General features: G+C 37.0%; 1 protein-coding gene across 4 annotated transcripts in view; it reads left to right on the forward strand.

Annotated features, from left to right (window-relative positions):
- stxbp5a (syntaxin binding protein 5a (tomosyn)) overlaps positions 1 to 24,716 on the forward strand; it is a 232,866-nt gene that overhangs the window by 120,214 nt on the left and 87,936 nt on the right. For all 4 annotated transcript variants that reach the window (XM_069932249.1, XM_069932252.1, XM_069932250.1 and 1 more), the window contains exons 10-13: positions 621 to 775; positions 12,862 to 12,934; positions 16,817 to 16,964; positions 17,750 to 17,817. In XM_069932249.1, coding sequence (XP_069788350.1) covers positions 621 to 775; positions 12,862 to 12,934; positions 16,817 to 16,964; positions 17,750 to 17,817 — 444 coding nt within the window. The remainder of the gene's footprint in view (positions 1 to 620; positions 776 to 12,861; positions 12,935 to 16,816; positions 16,965 to 17,749; positions 17,818 to 24,716) is intronic.

Here is a 24,716-nt window from a genome sequence, read left to right on the forward strand (position 1 = left end):
TGTTTTTACTTATGAATAATTTTTAATATTTTAGTTTTGATTTTTTACAAAAAATATAGTAACATTTTAAATAGACAAACAAACACGACAAACTAAACAGTCACTCCTTCCCCCCCCCCCCCCCTCCACTCCATATATACAGATGTATTCCCTGTCAAAGCTTGTATATATTTTAAATATATAGAGTATCCAATGGGTGGAGTTGTTCAAGTGAACCAGTACGGACTTGAAGGGCCGACATGCCCTGTTTCTATACTGCAAATGGTTATATGGTTAATTGGGAAAACTACATTTTTGTATGTATAATAGTTACTTTTATAACTTTTTTTTTACTGTATCTGAGCCCCTATGAGATCCAGGCATGGCTGCCAGATCTTATGAATATATTTTGTGCAATTACACTTAAAGAATGGTCTTCTCTAAGATATTTGCAGAAAGTTGCATTCCAAATACAATTTGTACATTGCTTGTTTTGAAAATGGCCTTCCAGCAGTTATATTGGCTCTTCGAGTGATGAAATATTAGTTTGGAATTTAATTGTTTACCTCTTCTTCAGCATTATCAGATTGTAAATATAGACCTAAATAATTCCAACTTATATCTTTATTTTTTGCTTCCAGAGATCCTTTCATCATTTTATCAGGAGGATTATCGTACGATACTGTAGGTAGAAGACCATGCCTGACAGTGATGCATGGGAAGAGTACTGCAGTACTTGAAATGGACTATCCAATTGTTGATTTTCTCACCCTCTGTGAAACACCATATCCAAGTGGTGAGTTTATGATCTTGTTTGCATCAATAGTGGCAGCTCTGTATTTGTCACTACCTGTCCTTGAAGTTCACATAGATATTAGTCACATATAAACATGGCCTGTTTCCGCTCCGTAAATGGTTATATGGTTATATTTGCTCTATTTTAATATAAAAATTGAAAATGGCAACTGACTGTTGAAGCAAATTCTAGATATACAGTTAGCTCTTCACGTGAAAAAGTAAAGGACATTTATTTCTCGTACTTTTCACAACCTCAGAATACCTCAAAGTTCTCTAAAGCCAGTGGGTGTTCTTTTTGCAATAATAATCACTGTAATTTATAGTAATACGACTGTCATTTTGCACAAGGCAGCTGCAACAGCAAGAAGAAAATGAAATAGAGTATAGATTTTGATAACTTGGTTGAGGGATAAATATTGGTCCGGTCAGAATGATGAGCCTGCTCTTAACATTCATGTAGAACAGAAACAGGCCCCCTGGCCTCATCATGTCCATGCTGACCATCAAGCCTCCAGCATACAATTTGAACCCATGACTTTGACTTAGTCGTGAATATTCTCTTGGTCTAAACTTCAGTTTCCTGTGGCCAAACATTTTAACTTTCCAACAATTCCTACAGTGATGTGTGTGACCTTGGTCTCATCCATTGTTAGGTGTAAAGCCAAATGCAAACTTGAGAGCAGCACATTGACCTCTGACTGTGTGGCTTGTTACGACAACATCATTTGCAAATTTGTTGATGATACCATGGTAGTGGGTTGTATAGAAAGGGGCAATGAGTCAGCATACAGGAGGAAGATTGTACCCCATTCAGCCAAGTTTTCAATCTCACACTCAATGCAACCAAGACTAAGGAGCTGATTGTAGACTTTGGGAAAGGAAAACCAGAGGTGGATTATCCAGTGATCATTGGGGGATCAGAGTTGAACAAGATGAGCAAATATTAATTCCTGAGAGACACTATCTTGGAGGATCTTTCCTGGACCATCATACCAATGGCATCATGAGGAAAGCACATCAGCGCCTTAACTTTTTTTTTTAAATTTTTTATTTTTCACACTATGAACCACATTGATCAAGATACATACATTTTTCTTTTCAAATATATACAGTGTCATTTTCTGCCCCCCCTCCCTCTTCCCATCCCACCCTCCCTACCTCCCCTTCCATTCATTTAAAGTTCAGAATCTAAGATACATTAAACCCGTCAAACAATGTTGTCACTCAATAAAAATAAACAAGAAATTCCACTGAGTCAATTCTTTTCATTTCCTTCTCCTTCTGTCATGTTAGGTGGTAGATGTCCCCAGTAGGTTTTCTCTATTGTGTTTCATGTATGGCTCCCATATTTGTTCAAATATTGTAATATTATTTCTTAAATTATATGTTATTTTTTCTAATGGAATACATTCATTCATTTCTATATACCATTGTTGTATTCTCAAGTTATCTTCTAATTTCCAGGCTGACAAAATACATTTTTTTGCTACAGCTAGGGCTATCCTAACAAATCTTTTTTGTGCGCCATCCAAATCAAGTCCAAATTCTTTGTTTTTTATGTTACTTAGGAGGAAGATCTCTGGGTTTTTTGGTATATTGCTTTTTGTGATTTTATTTAATATCTGGTTTAGATCTTCCCAAAATTTTTTCACTTTCTTACATGTCCAGATTGCATGAATTGTTGTTCCCATTTCCTTTTTACAGCGAAAACGTCTGTCAGATACTGTTGGGTCCCATTTATTTAACTTTGGAAGTGTAATGTATAGCCTGTGTATCCAGTTATATTGTATCATACGTAACCTCGTGTTTATTGTATTTCTCATAGTTCCAGAGCATAACTTCTCCCATGTTTCCTTCTTTATCTTTATATTTAAGTCTTGTTTCCATTTTTGTTTAGTTTTACCCTTTTTTTCCTCATTCTCATTTTCTTGCAGTTTAATATACATATTTGTTATAAATTTTTTGATTATCATTGTGTCTGTAATCACATATTCAAAATTACTTTCCTCTGGTAACCTCAGACTGCTTCCCAATTTGTCCTTCAAGTGGGATTTCAGTTGGTAGTATGCCAACACTGTATTTTGAGTTATATTATATTTATCCTTCATTTGTTCAAAGGATAATAATTTATTTCCCAAAAAACAATTTTCTATTCTTTTGATCCCTTTTTTCTCCCATTCTCTAAAGGAAAGGTTATCTATTGTAAAATGGATTAGCTGATTTTGTGTCAGTATTAGTTTTGGTAATTGGTAATTTGTTTTATTCCTTTCTACATGAATCTTCTTCCAAATATTGAGCAGATGATGTAATACTGGAGAACTCCTACATTGTACCAATTTTTCATCCCATTTATATAATATATGTTCAGGTATCTTCTCCCCTATTTTATCTAGTTCTAATCTAGTCCAATCTGGCTTTTCCCTTGTATGATAAAAATCTGATTGGTATCTTAATTGTGCGGCTCTATAATAATTTTTAAAGTTTGGCAGTTGTAAGCCTCCTTGTTTATACCATTCTGTTAATTTATCTAGTGCTATCCTCGGTTTCCCCCCTTTCCATAAAAATTTCCTTATTATTTTCTTTAACTCCTTGAAGAATGTCTCTGTCAAGTGTATTGGCAATGCCTGAAATAGGTATTGTATCCTTGGGAAAATGTTCATTTTAATACAGTTTATCCTTCCTATTAGTGTTAGTGGTAAGTCTTTCCAATGCTCTAAGTCGTCCTTTAATTTTTTCATTAGTGGATAATAATTGAGTTTATATAGATGGCCAAGGTTTTTATTTATTTGTATACCTAGGTATCGTATTGCTTGCATTTGCCATCTGAATGGTGATTCTTTCTTAAATTTTGAGAAATCCGCATTATTCATTGGCATTGCTTCACTTTTATTTGCGTTAATCGTGTATCCCGACACTTCTCCATATTCCTTCAATTTCTTATGTAATTCTTTTATTGATATTTCTGGTTCTGTTAAGTATACTATAACATCATCTGCAAATAAACTGATTTTATATTCCTTGTCTTTTATTTTTATCCCTTTTATTTTATTTTCTGTTCTTATCAATTCTGCTAGTGGTTCTATAGCTAACGCGAACAATAAGGGCGATAGTGGGCATCCCTGCTTTGTTGATCTGCTTAAGTTAAATTGCTTTGATATATATCCATTTACTGTCACTTTCGCCAATGGCCCCTTATATAATGCTTTAATCCAATTAATATATTTCTCTGGTAAACTGAATTTTTGTAGTACTTTGAATAAATAATTCCATTCTACTCTGTCAAAGGCCTTCTCTGCGTCTAAAGCAACCGCTACTGTTGGAGATTTATTTCCTTCTACTGCATGAATTAAGTTAATAAATTTACAAATATTGTCTGTTGTTCGTCTTTTTTTAATAAATCCAGTTTGGTCTAGATTTACTATTTTTGGTACATAGTCAGCTAATCTGTTTGCTAATAGTTTAGCTATTATCTTATAATCTGTGTTAAGTAAAGATATTGGTCTATATGATGCTGGTGCGAGTGGATCTTTCCCTGTCTTTGGTATTACTGTAATTATTGCTGTTTTGCATGAATCTGGTAAGCTTTGTGTTTTATCAATCTGGTTGATTACTTCCAGGAGGGGAGGAATTCATAAATCTTTAAATGTTTTATAGGATTCTATTAGGAATCCATCTTCTCCTGGTGTTTTATTATTCGGTAGTTTTTTTATTATCTCTTGTATTTCTACTATTTCAAATGGTTCTGTTAATTTATTTTGTTCCTCTATTTGTAATTTTGGTAGTTCAATTTTAGTTAAAAATTCATCTATTTTGTCTTCTTTCCCTTCGTTTTCCATTTGGTATAATTTTTCGTAGAATTCTCTGAAGTTTTCATTAATCTCCGTTGGATTATATGTGATTTGTTTGTCTTTTTTCCTTGATGCCAATACCATTCTCTTAGTTTGTTCTGTCTTAAGCTGCCATGCTAGAATTTTGTGCGTTTTTTTCTCCTAGTTCATAATATTTCTGTTTTGTCTTCATTATGTTCTTCTCCACCTTATATGTTTGTAGTGTTTCATATTTTATTTTTTTATCTGCCAATACTCTTCTTTTAGTTGTGTCTTCTTTCATTGCTAATTCTTTTTCTATGTTTGCTATTTCCCTTTCCAACTGTTCTGTTTCCTGATTGTAGTCCTTCTTCATCTTGGTTACATAACTTATTATTTTGCCCTCTGATGAACGCTTTCATTGCGTCCCATAGTATAAACTTATCTTTCACTCATTCCGTATTTATTTCAAAATACATTTTAATTTGTCTTTCAATTAATTCTCTAAAATCCTGCCTTTTAAGTAGCATGGAGTTTAATCTCCATCTATACATTCTTGGAGGGATGTCCTCTAACTCTATTGTCAATATCAGGGGTTAATGGTCCGATAATATTCTAGCTTTATATTCTGTTTTTCTTACTCTGTCTTGCATACGAGCTGATAACAGGAATAGGTCTATTCTTGAGTATGTTTTATGTCTACCCGAATAATATGAATATTCTTTTTCCTTTGGATGTTGTTTCCTCCATATATCCAAAAGTTGCATTTCTTGCATCGGTTTAATTATAAATTTGGTTACTTTGTTCTTTCTGTTAATTTTTTTTCCCAGTTTTATCCACGTTTGAATCCAAATTAAGGTTGAAATCCCCTCCTATTAGTATGTTCCCTTGCGTGTCTGCTATCTTCAAAAAAATATCTTGCATAAATTTTTGATCTTCTTCGTTAAGAGAATATACATTGAGTAAATTCCAAAACTCCGAATATATCTGACATTTTATCATTACATATCTCCCTGCTGGATCTATTATTTCCTCTTCTATTTTAATTGGTACATTTTTACTGATTAATATAGCTACTCCTCTATCTTTTGAATTATATGACGCTGCTGTTACATGTCCTACCTAATCTCTCTTTAATTTCTTGTGCTCCATTTCAGTTAAATGTGTTTCTTGCACGAATGCTATATCAATTTTTTTCTTTTTTCAGTAAATTTAGCAGTTTCTTCCTTTTGATTTGGTTATGTATTCCGTTAATATTTAAAGTCATATAGTTCAACGTAGCCATTTCATACTTTGTTTATCTTTCCTTTCCGTTTCCTCATCATCACCTTTCCTTCTTATCCATTTCTGCTTTCTTGTTTTGAACACTTTATAAGACAACATTTCTAAAACATCAAACATTTTCTTATTCTCCTATCTAAAATTTCTTTAACCCCACTATCCCCTCCCCTTCCTGAGTTGCCCTTTATCCCTTTTTGGGCAACTACATCTCCCCTCTCCATTTGGATTTGCGAATTCACTTGCAAGCGTCAACTGATTTTGCAGTGACCGTAACTCCTCCTCACCCAGCCCCCCCAGAAAAGATTTTAATTTTCATATATAACAAAGGTCACTCTCTTAATTCCCTCCTTACTTCCTCTCTTCCCTTTCTTTCCCTTATTAATTCTTATCTATACTCTATATATTTTCCTTTAAATACGGATACACTCATGTACACACACACACACACACACACACACACACACACACACACACACACACACACACACACACACACACACACACACACACACACACACACACACACATACATATATATACCCATACCCATATACACACATACATATAGTTGTTCGTGGTCATTTTTACTCTCGTTACATGTCTTCATCTCTCTGTCTGTTTTGTAGTTGTTCTGCAAATTTTCGTGCTTCCTCCGGATCCGAGAATACTCTGTTTTGCTGCCCTGGAATAACTATTTTAAGTACCGCTGGGTACTTTAGCATAAATTTATATCCTTTTTTCCATAGGATCGCTTTTGCTGTATTAAACTCCTCTCTCTTCATCAGGAGTTCAAAACTTATGTCTGGATAGAAAAAAATTTTTTGACCTTTGTATTCCAGTGGCTTTTTGTCTTCTCTTATTTTCTTCATTGCTTTCTCCAATATATTTTCTCTTGTATATCTTAGGAATTTTACTAAAATGGATCTTGGTTTTTGTTGTGGCTGTGGTTTCGGGGCTAATGTTCTATGTGCCCTTTCTATTTCCATTTCTTCCTGTAATTTTGGTCTTCCTAGGACCCTGAGGATCCAATCTTTTATAAATTCTCTCATATTCTTGCCTTCTTCATCTTCCATAAGGCCCACTATCTTTATATTATTTCTTCTATTATAATTTTCCATTATATCTATCTTCTGAGCTAACAGCTCTTGTGTCTCTTTAACTTTTTTTATTAGATTCTTCTAATTTATTTTTTAAGTCCTCTACTTCCATTTCTACAGCTGTTTTTCGTTCTTCCACCTTGTCCACTCTTTTTCCTATCTCTGACATGACCATCTCTAATCTATTCATTTTTTCTTCTGTACTTTTAATTCTTCTTTTTATTTCACTAAATTCTTGTGATTGCCATTCTTTTACTGATTCCATATATTCTTTAAAAAAATATATATCCATTGTCTTGCCTTTCCCTTCTTCCATTTCTCTATGTTCTTCTTCTTCTTCTTCCTCCTCTGGGTTGGTCATCTGTTGTTTCCTTGTTTTCTTTTTACTCTCTTCTTTCTTGTTCTCGTTGTTTTCTATGTTCTCTTCCTGTTGTTGTGTTGTAGCTGTCATTCTCAGCTGTGGAGATCGACTCCTCAGCTGATCCCCCCTCCTGTCAGTGTTTTTTTTTTTGTCTTGCGCATGCGCGGTTGTGCACTTTTGCTTGGCTCCGCGAGCCATTTTTGTAGTCCCGAGCTCAGGACTTCGACTGACCTTAGGGAGCGGGCTTCTTTCTCCGCGGTGGGAGAAAGGCCTTCACCTTCTTCTTCCGACGTCCTTTCTTCTCTTCTTCCCGTTGCTTTCGACTTTTCTTTCTTCGCTGCCATTTTCTTTCCACCTTTACTTTCACTTTATTTTAATTTTTATGTTTGTGCCTTTGTGTTTTCTGTGTTTTTTTAAAACTTTTCCGGAGAGGGCTGGAGTTCCCCGACCGGCCACTACTCCATCACGTGACTCCAGCGCCTTTACTTCTTCAGGAGTTTGTGGAGTTTAGGTATGTCATCGAAATCCTTGGCAAACTTCTGCAGATGTGTAGTGGAATGTGTGCTGACTGGCTGCACACTTAAGGTCTGGTATGGGGTACCAATACCTCTGAGTGAAAACCCTGCAACAGGTAGTGGGCACAGCCCAGTACATCACAGGCAAACTCTCGCCACTGTTGAGAATGTGTACATGGAAAACTGTCAGAGAACAGCAGCAATCATCAAGGATCCACATCACCCAGAACATGCTCTGTTCTTGTTGCTGCCATCAGGAAAGAGGTATAGTTGTCACACGACTTGTACTACCAGGTTCAGAAACAGTTGCTACCCTCAACCAGCAGATTCCTAAACATCAGAAACTCATTAAGGAGTTTTACTTTCCACATTGTTTATTGCTGATTTTTTTTTTCTGTGTTTGCTCAGTCCATTTGCTTATATTTGTCTTTGCTTACATTTCTCACTTTTTAATCCATATCTTTCTCTTGAGTGCAGTTTATAGTTACCGTTAAGTAGAAATTCTGCCTGGCCCTCAGAAAAAATAATCTGAAGATGGTCCGTGATGTCATGAAGTACTCTGACAATAAATTTGAATTTTGAATTTTCTAATTTTAGGTAATCCCTATCCACATCTGATTCCACTATTTCCATTGCTTTACCTCTGTATCTCTCTCTCTCTCTCACTTTACTTTTGCTAACCCACTTCCTAATGGTTTCTTCATCTGCCTGTCTCTCAATATCCTACAACTCTGTCCAAAACTTTCTTCAGGGCCCCTCCCCCAGCTTCATTCCCCCTTTTTAGTCATGATCAGGTTCAAAGGCAAAATATTGATTGACCATTTCTGCCCATGGGTACTGTGTGACCTGCTGAATTCCTTCAGCAATCGATGTGAGAGGTCTCCAGTTCAGCCATGGCTGAAATTAGAATAAAGTCAAGTAGCTTTGCCAGGTATTACTTGTCCCAAAAGTATGCTTGCTTTCTTGAGCTGTGCGTGCATTTTATTTGAATCTTGTTTATGCATATTTTTAATGTGAGAAAAAGAAATCAGGAAAAAAATGTTATTCAATCTAATTCGCTGTATACTAACTGTGTTATGGTGAAATATCAACCAGTGATTATATTGAGAGCTTGCTTGGGTATAATAATTGGCATTACAGTTTTGCTGTATGGTGAACTTTCATAGATGTTTGAGCTTGAATCAAACTTGCTTTTTGATAGGAGTGTTGAAACCTGTGCAATTTTTTGTAAACTTTGTCTTCCAACTGCATGATCAAGGAGGATTTTGGAACAGGTGATTTGATATCTCACTAGGGGCTTTACCTTTAACAGTATGGGTGATGCAGTAATACATGCACTGATTTTTAGTTTATATTTCAGTGACTGAAAAATTACTAGGTAATCAGGACCTTGTGTTCATAACTTTTTTTTCAAATTTCCTGGAATTTAATAAAATTATCTTAAGTGTTAGCTGCCAATTATATAATGTTAATATTTAATAAAGCCTTCAATTAGAATTACCAAGCATTAATTATTTTTAAGGTTTGATCAGAAGCTTGCCTTGGAGTATTAAATTCCACCTCAGGATTTCCAAGCAGAGGCATTTCTGTTCATAGGCTACCAAATTTAAGGCGAGTGATTGTGATTTTTAGAGAGAAGGGTAAGGTTGAACTGGATAACATAACTCAATTGTGGAATTTGATTGTTGACATATGGTGCCACCCAGGGAGAGCAGAGGTATAGACAGAGGGTGGATCTGTGTGGCGTCCACAGAAGTAATTGCAGAATCTGGAAAGTTAAGCCATGGCCTATGTTTGATTCCATGGTTGTAATAGGCAAACAAGATTTGGGGGGGGGGGTGGGGGTGGGGGGTGGGTGAGCTGCAGTGTCATCAGCTTTATGTCAGCTGAGAAGCATTCCGGGAGAGAAGTGTGCTGTGTCATGGGCTCTGGACTGGTTGACAAAGGCAAAGGGAGGTTGATTACTGATGTCGCAGGCAAATAAAACATCTTTGATTTTGAGGAGTCTTTTTTTTACTTCAGCACAAAGGGTGGTCTGTGTATGAAACAAGCTTCCAGAGGAGGTGGTTGAGGCAGGTACTGTTGCAACATTTAAGAAACATTTAGACATATAAATCAAGGAGATAAGTTTCAAGGGATAGGGGCCAAATGCAGACAGGTGAGATTTGTGGGGGTGGGGCATTTTGGTTGGTGTGAGTAGGTTGCTCTTTGACTTTACTTGTTTGGTGCTAAAGCAGGAAGAAACCAAATTTAAAAATTCATACATCGTGTTCTAAGAAATATGAGCACAGAGTATAAAGCTTAAGGAATGAAAGGGCAAGTAGATATGAGCCTTTAGCTCGCAGAGGTGGTCTAAGAGGTCCCTTTTTGAAAAGAGGTGTCACGAAGGTAGGTGAGGTTGAAAACTGGTTGGGGTGAGAGAGGGGAAGGTATTAATAACACTAGTTTAGTGTGAATGCAGTGAAGGGGAATCTATTTGTCATTCAAAATGGCAGGCCTACATTTGTGTTGTTCCATTCAACTTTTTAAGGCAGGAAAGTGGACCTTGTAATACAGTCCATTTTGACATCTGGGAAATGTAGCATCCAGTTTGTGCACAACAAGTTCACATAAGCATTAGTTTAATACTTGTCAGATAATCTTGTGATGGTTTTGACTGAGGAGAACAAGTTGGCCAGGTAACTCCTGTGAAAGATCTTTGCAATCTCTAATGTTGACGTGAAAGCAGATGGCCCTCAGTTTAACATCTCGTGAAAATGATAGGACTTCCCCTTGCAGTACTTTGGTATCGTCAGCATGGACTTCTGTCCCAACTTTGTGTTGAGAGAATACAGGATGTGTCTTGCATCTGGGATGGGCCTGAGAGATGATGAAAGAGAAAGTAAAGAAAGATGAAAATTCAGAGCAAGAGTGGGAAGAAATCCAAAATAAGCTTAAAGACAAAGGAAAGGGGATGAAAGAGACAGGATAGTTTTAATCTTTTCTGCATGCACTTGTTAAAGAGAAAAACACAGAAAATTGGCATGACATCTGGGTGGATGACACAGGGTGTTATGTGATGAGAGTTGTTGAACAAATTAAGTGTTCAAAGGAATGGAAGCAGGACAGGACATGGTGTTGAGATCCATTCTGCCATAGTGGTGATTTTGATGCTGCGAAGGGAGAGAAGCTATAACCAGGCAGGGAAACTTGCATAACTATAAGCTGCAATGTTAAATCAATCACAGTTCAATGTAATATTTTACTCAGTTATCAAGTGTTTGAAAGTACTGGAAATGCCTTTCTTTCTGAAACCAATAATGTAATAAAAGAAAGTTATGAAACAAATGTGAAACCATTTTGGAGAATGTGAGGAAGCATGTTCATTTTGTCGGAGGAAAGATCAAATTTCTGGTGTTTGTGTAATGAAACCAGAAGTAGAATTGAATTATTGAAGGATTCTGCCAATGAAAGTATGAACCACAAGATTGCTCTGAGGCAAGAAAAAATATGGATGATCTCAGAAATAGAAATGGAAGAGCTAGAGTCCTTGTTGTGCACTTCACCCCTACCATTCCTTGGGAACGGTGCAGTGTGGCTCAGGACCCTTTACATGCTAACCCATCCAATTCTATGGATACTTCAACTGCTGCAAATATTCACCCTCTACTGTATGCATGTGTATTAATACCCACTGCTTTCAGCTTTTTCCTTTGTTCTGAACAGTCTTTTTGTTGTTCTATTCTGAAACCTATAATGCAGAAACTATTAATCGGCTGTTATATTGCATGTGATAGCTCTTTAAACAGAAACCCTGTGTTCCGCCAACCAAATTTTCTGCCTCTTCATTTCAAATGTGCTGTCCCTGGGTACAATCAGATCCAGAGGTTTCTTGAATTGACACCACTTTGTGATGAACTTAGGATCATTGCTCTTTTTTAAATTTAAACCCACTGGCATCATACTCTTTCTTCACACAAAATAATTTGCCTTGGCTTGACTGTACAACCCCTTTAGCTCCATCAACTCCAACAGGAGCCAGATCAACAACTTCAAATGCTACTTAACGTGCAAACGATGATTAATTCAATGAAAATACTGTTGGACTCAAAGTACATTGAAATACAGTAGAATTCCCATTATCCAGAATTCAATCAACCAAAAAAACCAGCAAAAAAAGAAAATAAATAAAATGTAAGATAAATAAGGATAAATAAAGTTTGACTAAATTGTAAAAATAAATAGTCTCCGAAGCAACACACAACCCCTTGAAGGTGGGAGCGAACATTCAGTCAGCAGAGCGCCCCAAATTGTGCCCTGCCCTGAATAAAGTTGTGTTTGAATAAAATGGCAGTGCCCAGGATGAAGAGCCAGCCGATGTCGCTCACCGTCGGGGTGATTCTCCCAAGCATCTCTCTATCCCTGCTTAGTCAGAATCTTTTTTGAATTAGGGATAGCAGAAAGGTGTTATCTGTAAACTGGGAAAGGGTGGGTTAATTTTGACGGTGACATATGTGGCTAGCACAGTGTTTTTACAGTGCTAGCAACTGGAGTTTGAATTTAAATTTTGAAAGTAATGGGAATTACATGATAATTAAAGTGAAATTTACATAATTAAATATTACAATACTGATTGCACTATCTTTTGTCTTTTAAACTGTGTATTCATAATGCAGTGCATTTGTTAGGCATTGTAACAGTGTGTCTCAGTTAACCAGAAAATTTGCATATGCAACATCCAAGAACCCTGTCATGGATAATGGAGATTGTACTGTATATGAATGAAAATGCCAGTGCTCTTATCTCTTGGTTCTTCCTGGTAAAGAACTTCTGACTTGTACAATTCCAGTTTCATTCAGTGGAGAATTATAAAAAGTGTTGATATTCTTTTCTACTTTTAGTGAAAATTTTCAGGATTAGAATTCAATTTTGCTTATTTAATATTTAAAAAAAGATTTTGTAGTTCAATTAAAGCCCAATTTCTGAAAATTGATTCACCAGTCAGATTTTGTAGTTTATTGGATTTGTTTTCATTTTTACTGCAGATTTTCAGGATCCATATGCGGTCGTTGTCCTTCTGGAAAAGAAGTTGGTAGTTGTAGATCTTGGACAAAATGGGTAAGATTCAATTTGGTATTGATATATATTGCAATGATCATTTAGTTCAAAAAAAATCGATTAAATTGTTCATGAGGCAGTTTACTTTTTTTTTTAACTTGGAGGTATCCAAATTAATGGAATATTGCACAAACAACTGTTGTGGAGCTGTTGTTATTCAAATGATTTAGACAATTAGTAAAGTTATTGAGATGGACAACTAAATTTTCAAAATTTGGAGTAGCACAAAAATTGTCAACTTTTCAAGGAGTGTAGCAAGAAGTATTTTTAACAAAGAAATGTCGAGGTGCAAAATAGCAAATGGATTTTATTTAGATCAAAAGTTTCACATTTGCAAGCAGAAAGATTAAACAGTTTTATCTAGACCAGCAGCAATGGTAATACACCATAGACAATGTTAAATTCAAAACAATAATTTTTATTATTAATAACATAAAATCTTACATAACTCTAAAATTAACTCTAACTTAACCCCTCTATGTGCAAATATATATATGTGTGTGTGTGTTAAAACCCAAACCATTACAGTTTAAGCTTGATTCTGAAGAGATGATTTTAAAGTTCAGTCTCAAAGCATTTCTGTTGAAACTCACATTTTTACTGCTGTTCAAAAGCAATTATGCAGGCAATATGAGGCATCAGATTTCTTTAAGTTGTTGCTCAAAAGTAGTTGTGAAGAATTTTGAAAAATCAAGTCATCGGACCTCTTTAAAACTCACAAATTTCTTTGTAGAGTTGTTTTCAAAGTCATGTTTCTTCATATGAGTGATTTTTACCTCTCTTGCATGGAGGTTTCAGAATCTGTGTTCCATACGATGAATCTGTCCTCTTTTCAAAGAGACAGTGAAGTAACTATTTTCTTCCACAATGATTTCACAAACCCAGACAAGGGCTACATGAAATAATCATTTTAAAATGGTTATGTTTTAAATGCAAGATTACTTTTGCTTTCTTAATAAAAAGTGACCATTTCCATGGACACAACAAGGCTGCCCTCTTTATCTTAAAGAGACAGTCAGAAGCGGTCTTCCTCCTTCAAAAGGCACTTATTCTTTGTTCTCCTTTGACCAGGACTAACATGTAACATACCTTTTCTGGCAACTGTATCTTTAATCAGGATGTTCAACTTTTTCTGGTTTCAAAATGCCTCTGGGTCAGGAATATTTTTCTCCAAAATGTGTCATCACCATGACATGTGACATCATTTCTGTCTTCGAAGTTTCTTTCAAAATTCATTCATCTCTTATGCTAAAAGTATCTCTGTCCATTTAGACCCACTTCAAAATTATGAATCTAGAGCGAAAAACAGCACATGGAAAACTCTGCGTGTAAACAGATGTTTCTGAGCAAACATCTATTGTTTTGAGTTCTCAGTGGAGACCTTTTATGACTGTTTGCAGTTTTGAATTAGCAATCTTTTTAAGCAAACAAACTCCCAGCAGAACAATGGCTTAAGACATTTTGACTGTCAAAAGAGTTTTTGTGTGTGTGTCTGTGTGTGACCAAGAATCCAAACCCACTATAACTTTACTAAAAATAAATATAGAATTTTATATACCTGAAGATTTAATAACATAATTCTGTCACATATCTAAATATAGAAAAGCTAAACGCAATGGAGCATCAAAAATACCAGAGATTCCAGAAAATACCATCAAGAAGTCTGGAGTACAAAGGGTTCCAGATAGACAATGGACAGATTTTATCTCACCAGTGAAAAACTATGAGCCCTATGCAGAGGGTTCCACAAGATTTATTTAATGGTAACAATGATGAAACCTCGCAAGTCGACAGGCCCTGACGGCATACCTGGCAGGGTACTGAATATCTGAGGAAACCACCTAGGCGAAGTGTTCACAGATATTTTCAACCTCTCATTGCAGCAGTCAGAGGTTTCCACCTGCTACAAAAGGGCATCAACTATTCCTGTACTCAAGTAGAGGAGTGTGAGCTGCCTCAACTACTACCACCCAGTAGCACTAACTTCTACTGTGTGAAATGCTTTGAGAGGCTGGTCATGGCCAAAATTAACACGTACTTAAGCAAAGATCTGGACCCACTGCAATTTTCCTATTGTCACAGTTGCTCCACAGCAGATGCAATATCTCTGACTCTCCACTCAGCTCTGGGTCTCCTTGAAAACAGCAATTCATACATGTGGCTGCTCTTCATCAACTACAGCTGGCCTTCAATACCATAATTCCCTCAGTGCTGGTCTAGAAGCTACAAATTCTAGGTATGCCTCTGTACCCCACTCTGCAACTGGATCTTTCACATTAGAAGACCACAGTCAGTATGCATTGGAAACAGCGTCTCCTTCTCACAGATCATCATCACAGGTGCATCCCAAGGATGCGCGCTTATCCTACTGCTCTACTCATTACGCACCCATGACTGTGTGGCCAGACACAATTCCATTGCCATGTACAAAGTTGTTGGCAGAATCACAAACGGCAATGAGGAAGCGACAGGAGGGAGATTGATCAGCTCATTTAATGGTGTAACGATAACAACCTTGTGCTCAACATCAGCAAAACCAAGGAGATGATTGTGAACTTCAGGAGGAAGTTGGGGAACATGGCCCAGTCCTCATCGAGAGCTCAGTAGTGGAGAGGGTCAAGAACTTCAAATTCCTGGGTGTCAGCATCTCTGAGGATTTGTCCTGGAGCCTTCACTTTGATGCATCACAAAGAAGGCTTTCCCATGGCTATACTTTGTGAGGTGTCACTGAAGACTCTTGTAAACTTCTACAGGTGTGTGCCTTGGAGAGTGTTCTGGCTGGTTGTATCACTGTCTGGTATAGAGGCGCCAACTCTCAGGACAAGAATAAACTCCAGAGGGTTGTTAAGTCAGCCTGCGACATCACAGGCACCACTCCTTCGAGGACATCTCCATGAAGTGGTCTCAAAAAAGCAGCCTATATCCTCAAAGACCCTCACCACCCAGGTCATGGCCTCTTCATTCTGCTACCATCGGGAAAAGGGCACAAGAGCCTAAAGATGAGCACTCAATGGCACATGGACAGCTTCTTCCCACTGCCATCAGTTTCTTGAATAATCAGTGAACCAGATACTACCTTACTTTTCGTGCATTATTATTTTACTTTTTTTTAATAGTAATGTTGTAAGATGGTTATAATATGTATGTTTGCTCTATGACGCTGCCGCAAACACCGAATTTCATGACGATAAATTCTGATTCTGATAGTAAATTACAAAGAGTTCTCACACCACCTTGAGTGCTGCCTGTGGCACTTAAAGAGTTATGGGAATTTAAATGAAGTTTTCAAGACATCATGAAATATTGATGGATGTTATTTTCACTGGTGTGGAGTCTGGAACAAGGGGTCTTGGTTATTTAGGACTGAACTTTAAAAAATACTTTGATGTGCAGATGGTTTAAAAAAAATATTTAATGCTTTTCTGCCTTGGTCTGATGGTTATGGTGTCACATTTTGTTCATCAATGTGAATTTAATTTTTTATCCATTATTCAGTTAGACCAGAATATTTGAGTCTATTTGATAAGTGTTCATGGTTCTTGAAGGCCTCATTTAAAAAGTGCTCGTAATATTTGAAGGAAGTGTTTAATTATTAGTTAGTGGAAGGAAGTGTTTAATTATTAGTTAGTGAAAGAAAATGGAAAACCTCAATTTATGGGAAAATCCTAGGCAAAAGCTACTCTTGTTTCATAACTAGATATTTGCAACATTCACATTTTTCATGGTTCAATATCTGAAATTAACTCCTCTGAAATGACCAAATTAAAATCAAAGGTACTGAATTATTGACTCAAAAGTAATTTAAGCATTTCATTTTAATGTAAAGCTTGACACCGTTTCCTTTAAAACTAGTTAACGCATATTGATATTTTTGTCTTCCAGTTACCCTATATTTGAGAACCCTTACCCTTTGGATATACATGAATCGCCTGTCACCTGCTGCGAGTATTTTGCTGACTGCCCTGTTGACTTAATTCCTGCACTTTATTCTGTAGGGGCAAAGCAGAAGCGGCAAGGATACAGTAAAAAGGTTTCAAATTTGTTATTTATATTCTAAAAACACCATTGTTTGTTCAATTAAGCACTTCCCTTGTATTTTCAATCACTTTTACACAAGTTTGCATGCAATTTCTTTGTTATTCAGAGTGCGCTATTGAAAGTAATATCTCACAAAGTATTCTGTGCTTCTGCCAGCTTTGTGAAGAGGAAATCTCTGTGAATTTCTGATTACCCCAGTCTAATTTAGTTTATTTATATTCAGATCTTCTCTTTATTGTTCAGTAGTTTCTTCTTGAAAGTTGGCATTTACTTGATTTAATTTTGATTGTATTTGCACAGTATCTTAATTGTTATTGATGCACACAGTTATAAAGTGGAACAAGTTTCATCTTCGATCATTAATATACTTACTGACTGTCTGTCTGTATCCAGTATTTTTTTTCTGCTTTCATCAACATTTTTTGGAATAAATTTACAATGTAGCACATGATCAAATAGGCAGCATGTCCTCATGAGCTATACAGCCTTCCACTGTTCTGTTTCAGTTTACCTATGTTTAGTGCAATTTGATTCTTGACTGAGAGTTTGACGACTGTTTCTTCTGCTATGTTGTATTTTTTATTTGTTATTTTCTATAGAAAGTGAAATGGAAGCATGAACCTTCCTGCAGATCCCAGTGAGAGAGTAAAGTTCTCTTGTCTATTAGAACTGTCCTTAATGGTTGGATGAGTTTCTGGTTCATATAATACATGACAAGTCTCTTTTTCGACAATAAATTATCATGCTTACCATGTTTATTTTTATTATATCTTCTAGGAATGGCCTATCAATGGAGGAAATTGGGGTTTGGGCACTCAGAGCTACCCAGAGATAATTATTACAGGGTAAGTAAGCAAAATTCAGTCCCATAGCAGATTTTATTTCAGTTTGAGTCCCAGAACAATTCTGAATTGTTTGTGCTCAAAAAGAAAAAAAACCAGACACTTGTAGATTGGTCATTATGGGTTAAAATTAAGAAGTAGAAGTGGATTTAAGCCTATTGAGGGAATTGGATGTATGCCTCTTGTCACACCTGTATGCTGGTAAAGATTAAATGTGTGAAGCAAAGGCAATATTGTTTGGATGAGGAAAAAGTCATTCTTGCTAGTATTTGAAAAGTAGTGTATTCTATGTGATTCAGAGTTTTCTGTTCATAGAGCAGACTGAAACTCTGTTAAATTGCAGGCTCCATTTTGACATTTAAGAAAAATTTGGATAGGTGCATGAATGGAAGGAGTATAGAGGGGTATGGTCTAGATGCAGGTCATAGGGACATAGCAGAATAATAATTTGGCAACGCTTGCGCCCACAACTACTCGCTCACCACCGTCCAGGCCCCAACAGGACTTTCAAGTGAAGCAACACTTCACTTGTGCATCCAGAGGACTTGTTTACTGCATCTGGTGCTCCCTTTGTGGCAATCTCTCCATTGGAAAGACGGGTTGCAGACTGGGAGATCACTTTACTCAGCACTTCCTCTCCATTCTCCTGGAGGGCCTGTTACCAGTCTGCATTCTCTAGATTTTAAAAAATATATAGATCCAATTTGTACCCCTGAGAGTCAGGAACTTCTTAAAAACAAAAACCATGGGTGACTCAAGATCTAAGAGACAACATGAAACAAAAAGTACAGCCATGGAAAAATATAAAAGCTGGCACCCAGACTGTGGATGAAGACAGTTGGGGAAAAGTTAATGAACAATTAAGAGTGACGAAACTCAGCAAAGATTAAAATCAGCACAATTATTTTGAGTATTTTCAATAGAAGAAGAGAATATGATATCATTTATCTGGGAAACCTAATATATTCACTAACATTAAAGCAGAACAGGAAAGGCTGTTCAACGAGTAAGTCAGGCACCATCTATTGACAGAAACAGTCAATGTTTCCCACCCATGGCCTCAATGTAAGAACTTAAAATTGAGAAGGTAAGTAAATTATCGAGGAGAAAAAGAGTAAATCGAGCCCATGTCTGCGAATGCATATCGACTAAAGTTTTCAAAGCAACTGATATTGGATTGAAAAATAAATATCCACCAATACATCTCAGGAGAATAAAGCTGGTTTCTGAGTTTATTATTGAGTGCCAAGGGTTTCAAATTTCCTAGACTGATGATGAGTTGTTGTTCCTTGCATTTGATGCCATTAGTATAAGAGGCAGTGGTATAGAAGTTTATTGTCTATAGTCATTGTGTGTGAGTAGGTATGAAGAATTAAAATGAAAGCAGCTGGAAGTTCAGGGGCACTGTTGTGGACAAAATGAAGATGTTTTGCAAATAAACATCACCCAATCTGGATATGGTTTTTCCACTGTAAATACGATGTCAACATTAGCACTAAATTGGAATAAGTGCAAGTGAATAACTGCTTCACCTGAAAGGATAGTTTGGGTCCAGGAATGGGGGGAAGGGAAGGAGTATCTATCTTAAGCTCCCCGACTTATGACCTTAATGGATTGGACGTAAGTCGGATTTGCCCCATCACACGTGGCTTAACAAGGTCTTAAAACAATTTTATGATTTTCAATAAATGTACTTTTAATGAAGCATGTCAACATGTGTACAATATCTATAATAAAGATGCTCAACGTATGAATTTTTAGTAAATAATAAAGCCATTGGACTCGGGCATCGGGCTGCCGTGGGGAGCGGGAACCACTGTATACAGTATTTTAATATGAAATATGTACTTTTACAGTCGTCTTAATAAAGATTTTTTTTTATTTCCTTCGTTTGAGTGGGTGGACCTAACTTGCGTAGGTCGGAGGTTGTGGATTACCTGTAATGGCACTGAAGTGTGCCAGACACTGCCCGGATGACGTCAGGGTTTTATAAGTACTCAGTCAACATATTCCAGTTTGGAGCAATAATAGTTTCTTCAATTTGGAAAAAAAAAATCCCCATATACCTCGACTGTTTCAGGAATTTGAGAGAAAGAAGCCACTAAATCGAACATTTCAATAAATGCAGCCACAACTGAAAATAGTGATGGAACAATTTGACAATTTTCAGCACATAAGGAGCCAGAACATCAAGTTGATGCTTGTGTGCATCATTAAGAGTGTACCTCATATTTTTACTGTGGTTTGCTCGCCACCCTGTGTCATGGAAAGTCAAAAGCAGAAATTTCTGTAAATGCCCTGACATTTTTTTCATAAGTTTGTGTTGTTTAAACAATATCCTTTCATTGTACTTTAAAAGTAAGTTGGGAAAGGGGTTGGAGCATTTGAAATAAAAGTAACACAATATTCATGCAAAATTTGAAGTAGTTAAAGGTACAGTGTCCTCCATAAAGTTTGGGACAAAGACCCTTTTTTTCCCTTTATTTGCCTCTGTGCTCCACAGTTTTAAATTTGTAATCAAACATGTCATTAAAGTGCACAGTCTAGATTTTATTGAAAGTTATTTGTTTATGTTTTGGTTTGACCATTGTTAGGTCTGCTTTGTTCATGAATGAGTGAGACAAACACCAGACTGAGTCGAAATCAGGGTTCTTTGTTCTTTATTACCGGATTGTAACACTTGCAACTAACCATGTTAGTCGGAGAATGCATTCTGCCGTTATCAGCAAAATGGTGATTTTTTATACCCTTGGATACGTGCTTAGAACATCATCATATCATTACTTGTCCAATGACTAAAACTGTTGCTATCCTTTCCCTGCTAGCTTCCTGCCTCTCAATCCATCAATGTCTCTCTTATCTTGTAAGTACAAGGATGCATTCACATCTTGTTACAGCCCTGTACAGGGTAACTCCTTACACATTCCCATCTCATGATGTTTTACCTTACACCATGTAGAAATTGCAGCACTTTTTATACATAGTCCCCTCATTGCAGGGCACCATGTTTGGGACAGTTGGCTTCACAGGTGTTTGTGAGTACTCAGGAATGTTTAATTGCTTCATTGGTGCAGGGAGAAGAGAGCTAGGCTTGCTTCTGAGCTTTTGATGACCTTTGGAGTCTGTCATTGCCATTTTTCAACACGTGGTTCAGAGTTGTGCCGACGAGAAAATAAGATCATGCATTTATTTCCTGTTCTGATGAAGGGTCATTGATCAGAAATGTCAAACTTTGTTTTTCTTCTCTCAGAGGTTCCCCAAGTAATTAAATGTCCTCCAGCATTTTTTGGTTTTTATTTCAGATTTCCAGCTTCTGCACTTTTTGGCTTTATTTTTCACAAAATTTAGTTGGAGAAAGTGATATTTCAGAACAATGATGTGAAATTACCAGCAGAATGTGGTTAATATGCTGGAGTCAAAAAGGAAAATACCAGAATTGCTGATTAACCAAAGTTGTTGACCTCATGGCAGAGTGATTTTGGTAATGCTTCCACTTGGCTTGTAGCACTTTACCGTGGAGTGAAATTCAGAGTCTGCAGTTGCTGTGATTGTAGTAAAAACACAGAATTGCTAGAGGAGCGCAGCCAGTCTCACAGTGTCCATAGGAGGTAAGGATATATGACTGACGTTTGGGGCCCAAGCCCTTCCTTAAGCCATACATTGATGAAGGCTTTAGGCCTGAAATGCCAGTAATACGCATGTACAGGTACACAATCCTTTATCCAGGCATCTAAAATTTGGAAAGCTCCAAAAACCAGCAAGTGGGGAGAGAGACGGCAGCGTGAGTCAAGGGGGGGAGACGGCAGTGCGACTGGAAGGGGGTGGGGTTGGATACGGCAGCACAATTTGGGTGGGCTTAAATCTGGCTTTCCGAAATCCAGAAAAATCCGAAATTCGGAACACACTGTCCCCCAAAGGTTCCAGATAAAGGATTGTGTACCTGTATCTTTATCTCCATTTGATGCTGTGAGACCAGCTGAGTTGCTCCAGCATTTGTGTTTTTACCCTACAATCCTTGACGATGTAACACTACATCCTGCATTTTTGTTTCATTATTACAGTACCTGTTGTACTTAACAATGCATTGATTTGCCTTACCTGGATTGTACTCAAAACAATGATTGTTGCTGTACTTCAGGAAACATGACAATAAACAATTTAATTCAATTTTGTGCCTAATAGATCTTTTTGGAAGATTGGGTGCTATTCCTTAAGCTTCTGTTGAGCTCCATTAGAAGCTCAAGGCAGAAGATTCAAAATTGGAGAGGGACTGAATTAAACTAACAGATGTCCCTCTGGAAGCTTTAGTGGTTGGAGTTGCACAGTGAATTCAATGGGGTCTACTGCAAAGTGGTTGCCCAGTATTTATTTAAATTCCCTGTTATCAGATTACCAGAAATTATGCAGCATGTTCTCCATATTACTCCCTGTAATTTTAAAAAAAATATTCTACATCTATGCCTCTCCCAGTCCATTCATTTCCCTATTCCTGCCACCTTTCATCTTGCATAATCACTTCCTTGTCTATTTATCATTCCTAATTTCCCATAGTCACAGACCTTCACATTCTCTCTTACTTTCCCTTCCATTCTTTTTCTGCGTCTTGCGTCTTTTTTCTCAGTCATTCATAGTTCTGATCAAAGGACTCTGACCTTCTAAAATAATTATTTCTCTCTCGACCCTTATTATTAATCAGTGTATTTCCAGCATATACTATCCTAACATCAGCAGACTGAATATTGTGTAAGCTGTAGAAATTAGGATCTTACAATTCTGATTTGGGAGAGTTGGCATGATTGCTCGTCATTACCAAGATTATTGGTTCTTTCAGAAATCTTTGACAAATCTTAACATGCATTTCCTCTGGGTGAACCATGTAACAACAGTTTGTAGCATGAATTGATGTGGTCTCGTGAAAAATAAGAAATGGCAGAAACCTACAGTTGTGGACAAAGGGGGATTAAGTACTCAAGTGTCTTGATGTCAAAATTATGAAATGAGGTTAAGAAAAATAAAGTTGCACTTTGAAAAGCCTATAAATCAGACTGATCAAGACTTAATGTTCAATGTAGCCAGTGGATTGTAACATGGCTGCTTAGCAAGATGAACCCATGGAATTACAAGAAAGATACTGGCATGGGTAGAGCAGTGGCTGATCAGTAGTCAACAGAGATTGGGAACTGGTTGACTACCAGTTACCAGTGTTGTTCTGCAGGGGCAACTTAATTTTGTGTTGTATGTTAATGATTTGGATTATGGAATAGATGGCTTTGTGTCTAAGTTTGAAGGTGATAGATGGAGGGGCAGGTAGTGATGAGGGGCAGGTAGTGCTGAGGAAGAAGAGATGATGCAGAGAGACCTGGATAGATTTGGAGATTGTATTTCATTGCAGTTCTTTGTCCACTGTTGGGAAGTGTATGGTGATGCACTTTGGTGGAAAGAATAAAAAGCAGACTATTATTTGGATGAAGAGAAAATTCAAAACTCAGAATTGCAAAAGGACTTGGGAGTCCTCATGCAGGACTCCCTGAAGGTTAACCTCTAGGATGAGTTGGTGATGAAGAGGGCAAATGCAATGTTGGTATTCACATCTAGAGGAATAGGACGAATGTGATTTTGAGGCTTTATAAGGCCTCAGTTGGAATGCGGGTTACAATTTTGGACTCCTTATTTAACAAACGATGTGGTGGCATTGGAAAGGGTTCAGAGAAGATTCCTGGAATGATGGGATTAGCATATGTTGGACATTTGATGCCTCTTAGACTGTACTCGGAGTTCAGAAGGAAGAAAGAGGACCTCTTAGAAGAATTTTGAACATTGAAAGGCCTGGATAGAATGAATGTGGCAAAGTTGTTTCCCATGATAAGGGTGTCAAGGATAAGAGGGCACAACTTCAGGATTGAAGGGCACCCATTTAAAACAGAGATGTGGAGGAATTTCTTCAGTCAGAGAGGTGAACCTCTGGAATTTGCTGCCATGGGCGGCTGTGGAGGCCAAGTTATTGGGTGTATTTAAGGCAGAGATTGATAAGTATCTGAATAGTCAGGGCATCAAAAGGTTATGGGAAGAAGGCAAGGGAGTGGGGCTAAGTGGTTCAGCTCACAATTACATGGCAGAGGACTGAATGGGCTTCTTCTGTACCTATATCTTATTGTCTTGCAGACAGGATTGGTTTGACAAGGTTTCACATGGCTGCTGGTCAAAAGGGTAAAAATCACTCAGTTTCAAGGAAAAGTGGCAGATTATGTCCAAAACTAGTTTCCTCTCAGGAAACAAAACAGCAGTTTATGAGTGTTTTTATGATGGGAGGCTGTTACCTTTTGGGCTTCAGTACTTTGATTCTTGTTTTCTGTTATATTTGTTAATGAGTTGTACTTAGTTGTGTCGTGGTTTACGAAGTCTAAAAATAGTCAGGCAACGCAGAGAATTCTTCAAGAAGTTTAAACCTTTATTTGCAAACAAAAGCTGAGGCAATCAAAAGAACCAGTCACTTGACTGCCCGCCAAACACAATACACAGCCTTTCTTTATGTTATAGTCCTGACTTAATCACATTTCTGCACCCAATTATTCATAACCACATATCTTAGCAGTATGTTATACATTGGCTTGCCACAATTATTTTCATTATTTTCCTCCCATTAATCTAATCATGTTTGGACCCACGTGTTTCATTATATCCTGCCACCTGCTACTTTATTCTTTGTATCCTGGCACCTTTATCTTCTATTCATTACTGAATGGATTATTACTTTTGTAACATGATGTGTGTAAATTGTTGCATAGTAATGGATTAATGAATGGATAATAGCTAGTACATTGTTCATGTGGTTTATTTTCCATAGTTGCAGTGGGCATCATAAAGAAGTCAACAGGTGATACAACAACTGGCTGTATCATTGA

This window comes from Narcine bancroftii, chromosome 4 (assembly GCF_036971445.1).
Source record: "Narcine bancroftii isolate sNarBan1 chromosome 4, sNarBan1.hap1, whole genome shotgun sequence".
In the NCBI taxonomy this organism is placed as follows: domain Eukaryota; kingdom Metazoa; phylum Chordata; class Chondrichthyes; order Torpediniformes; family Narcinidae; genus Narcine; species Narcine bancroftii.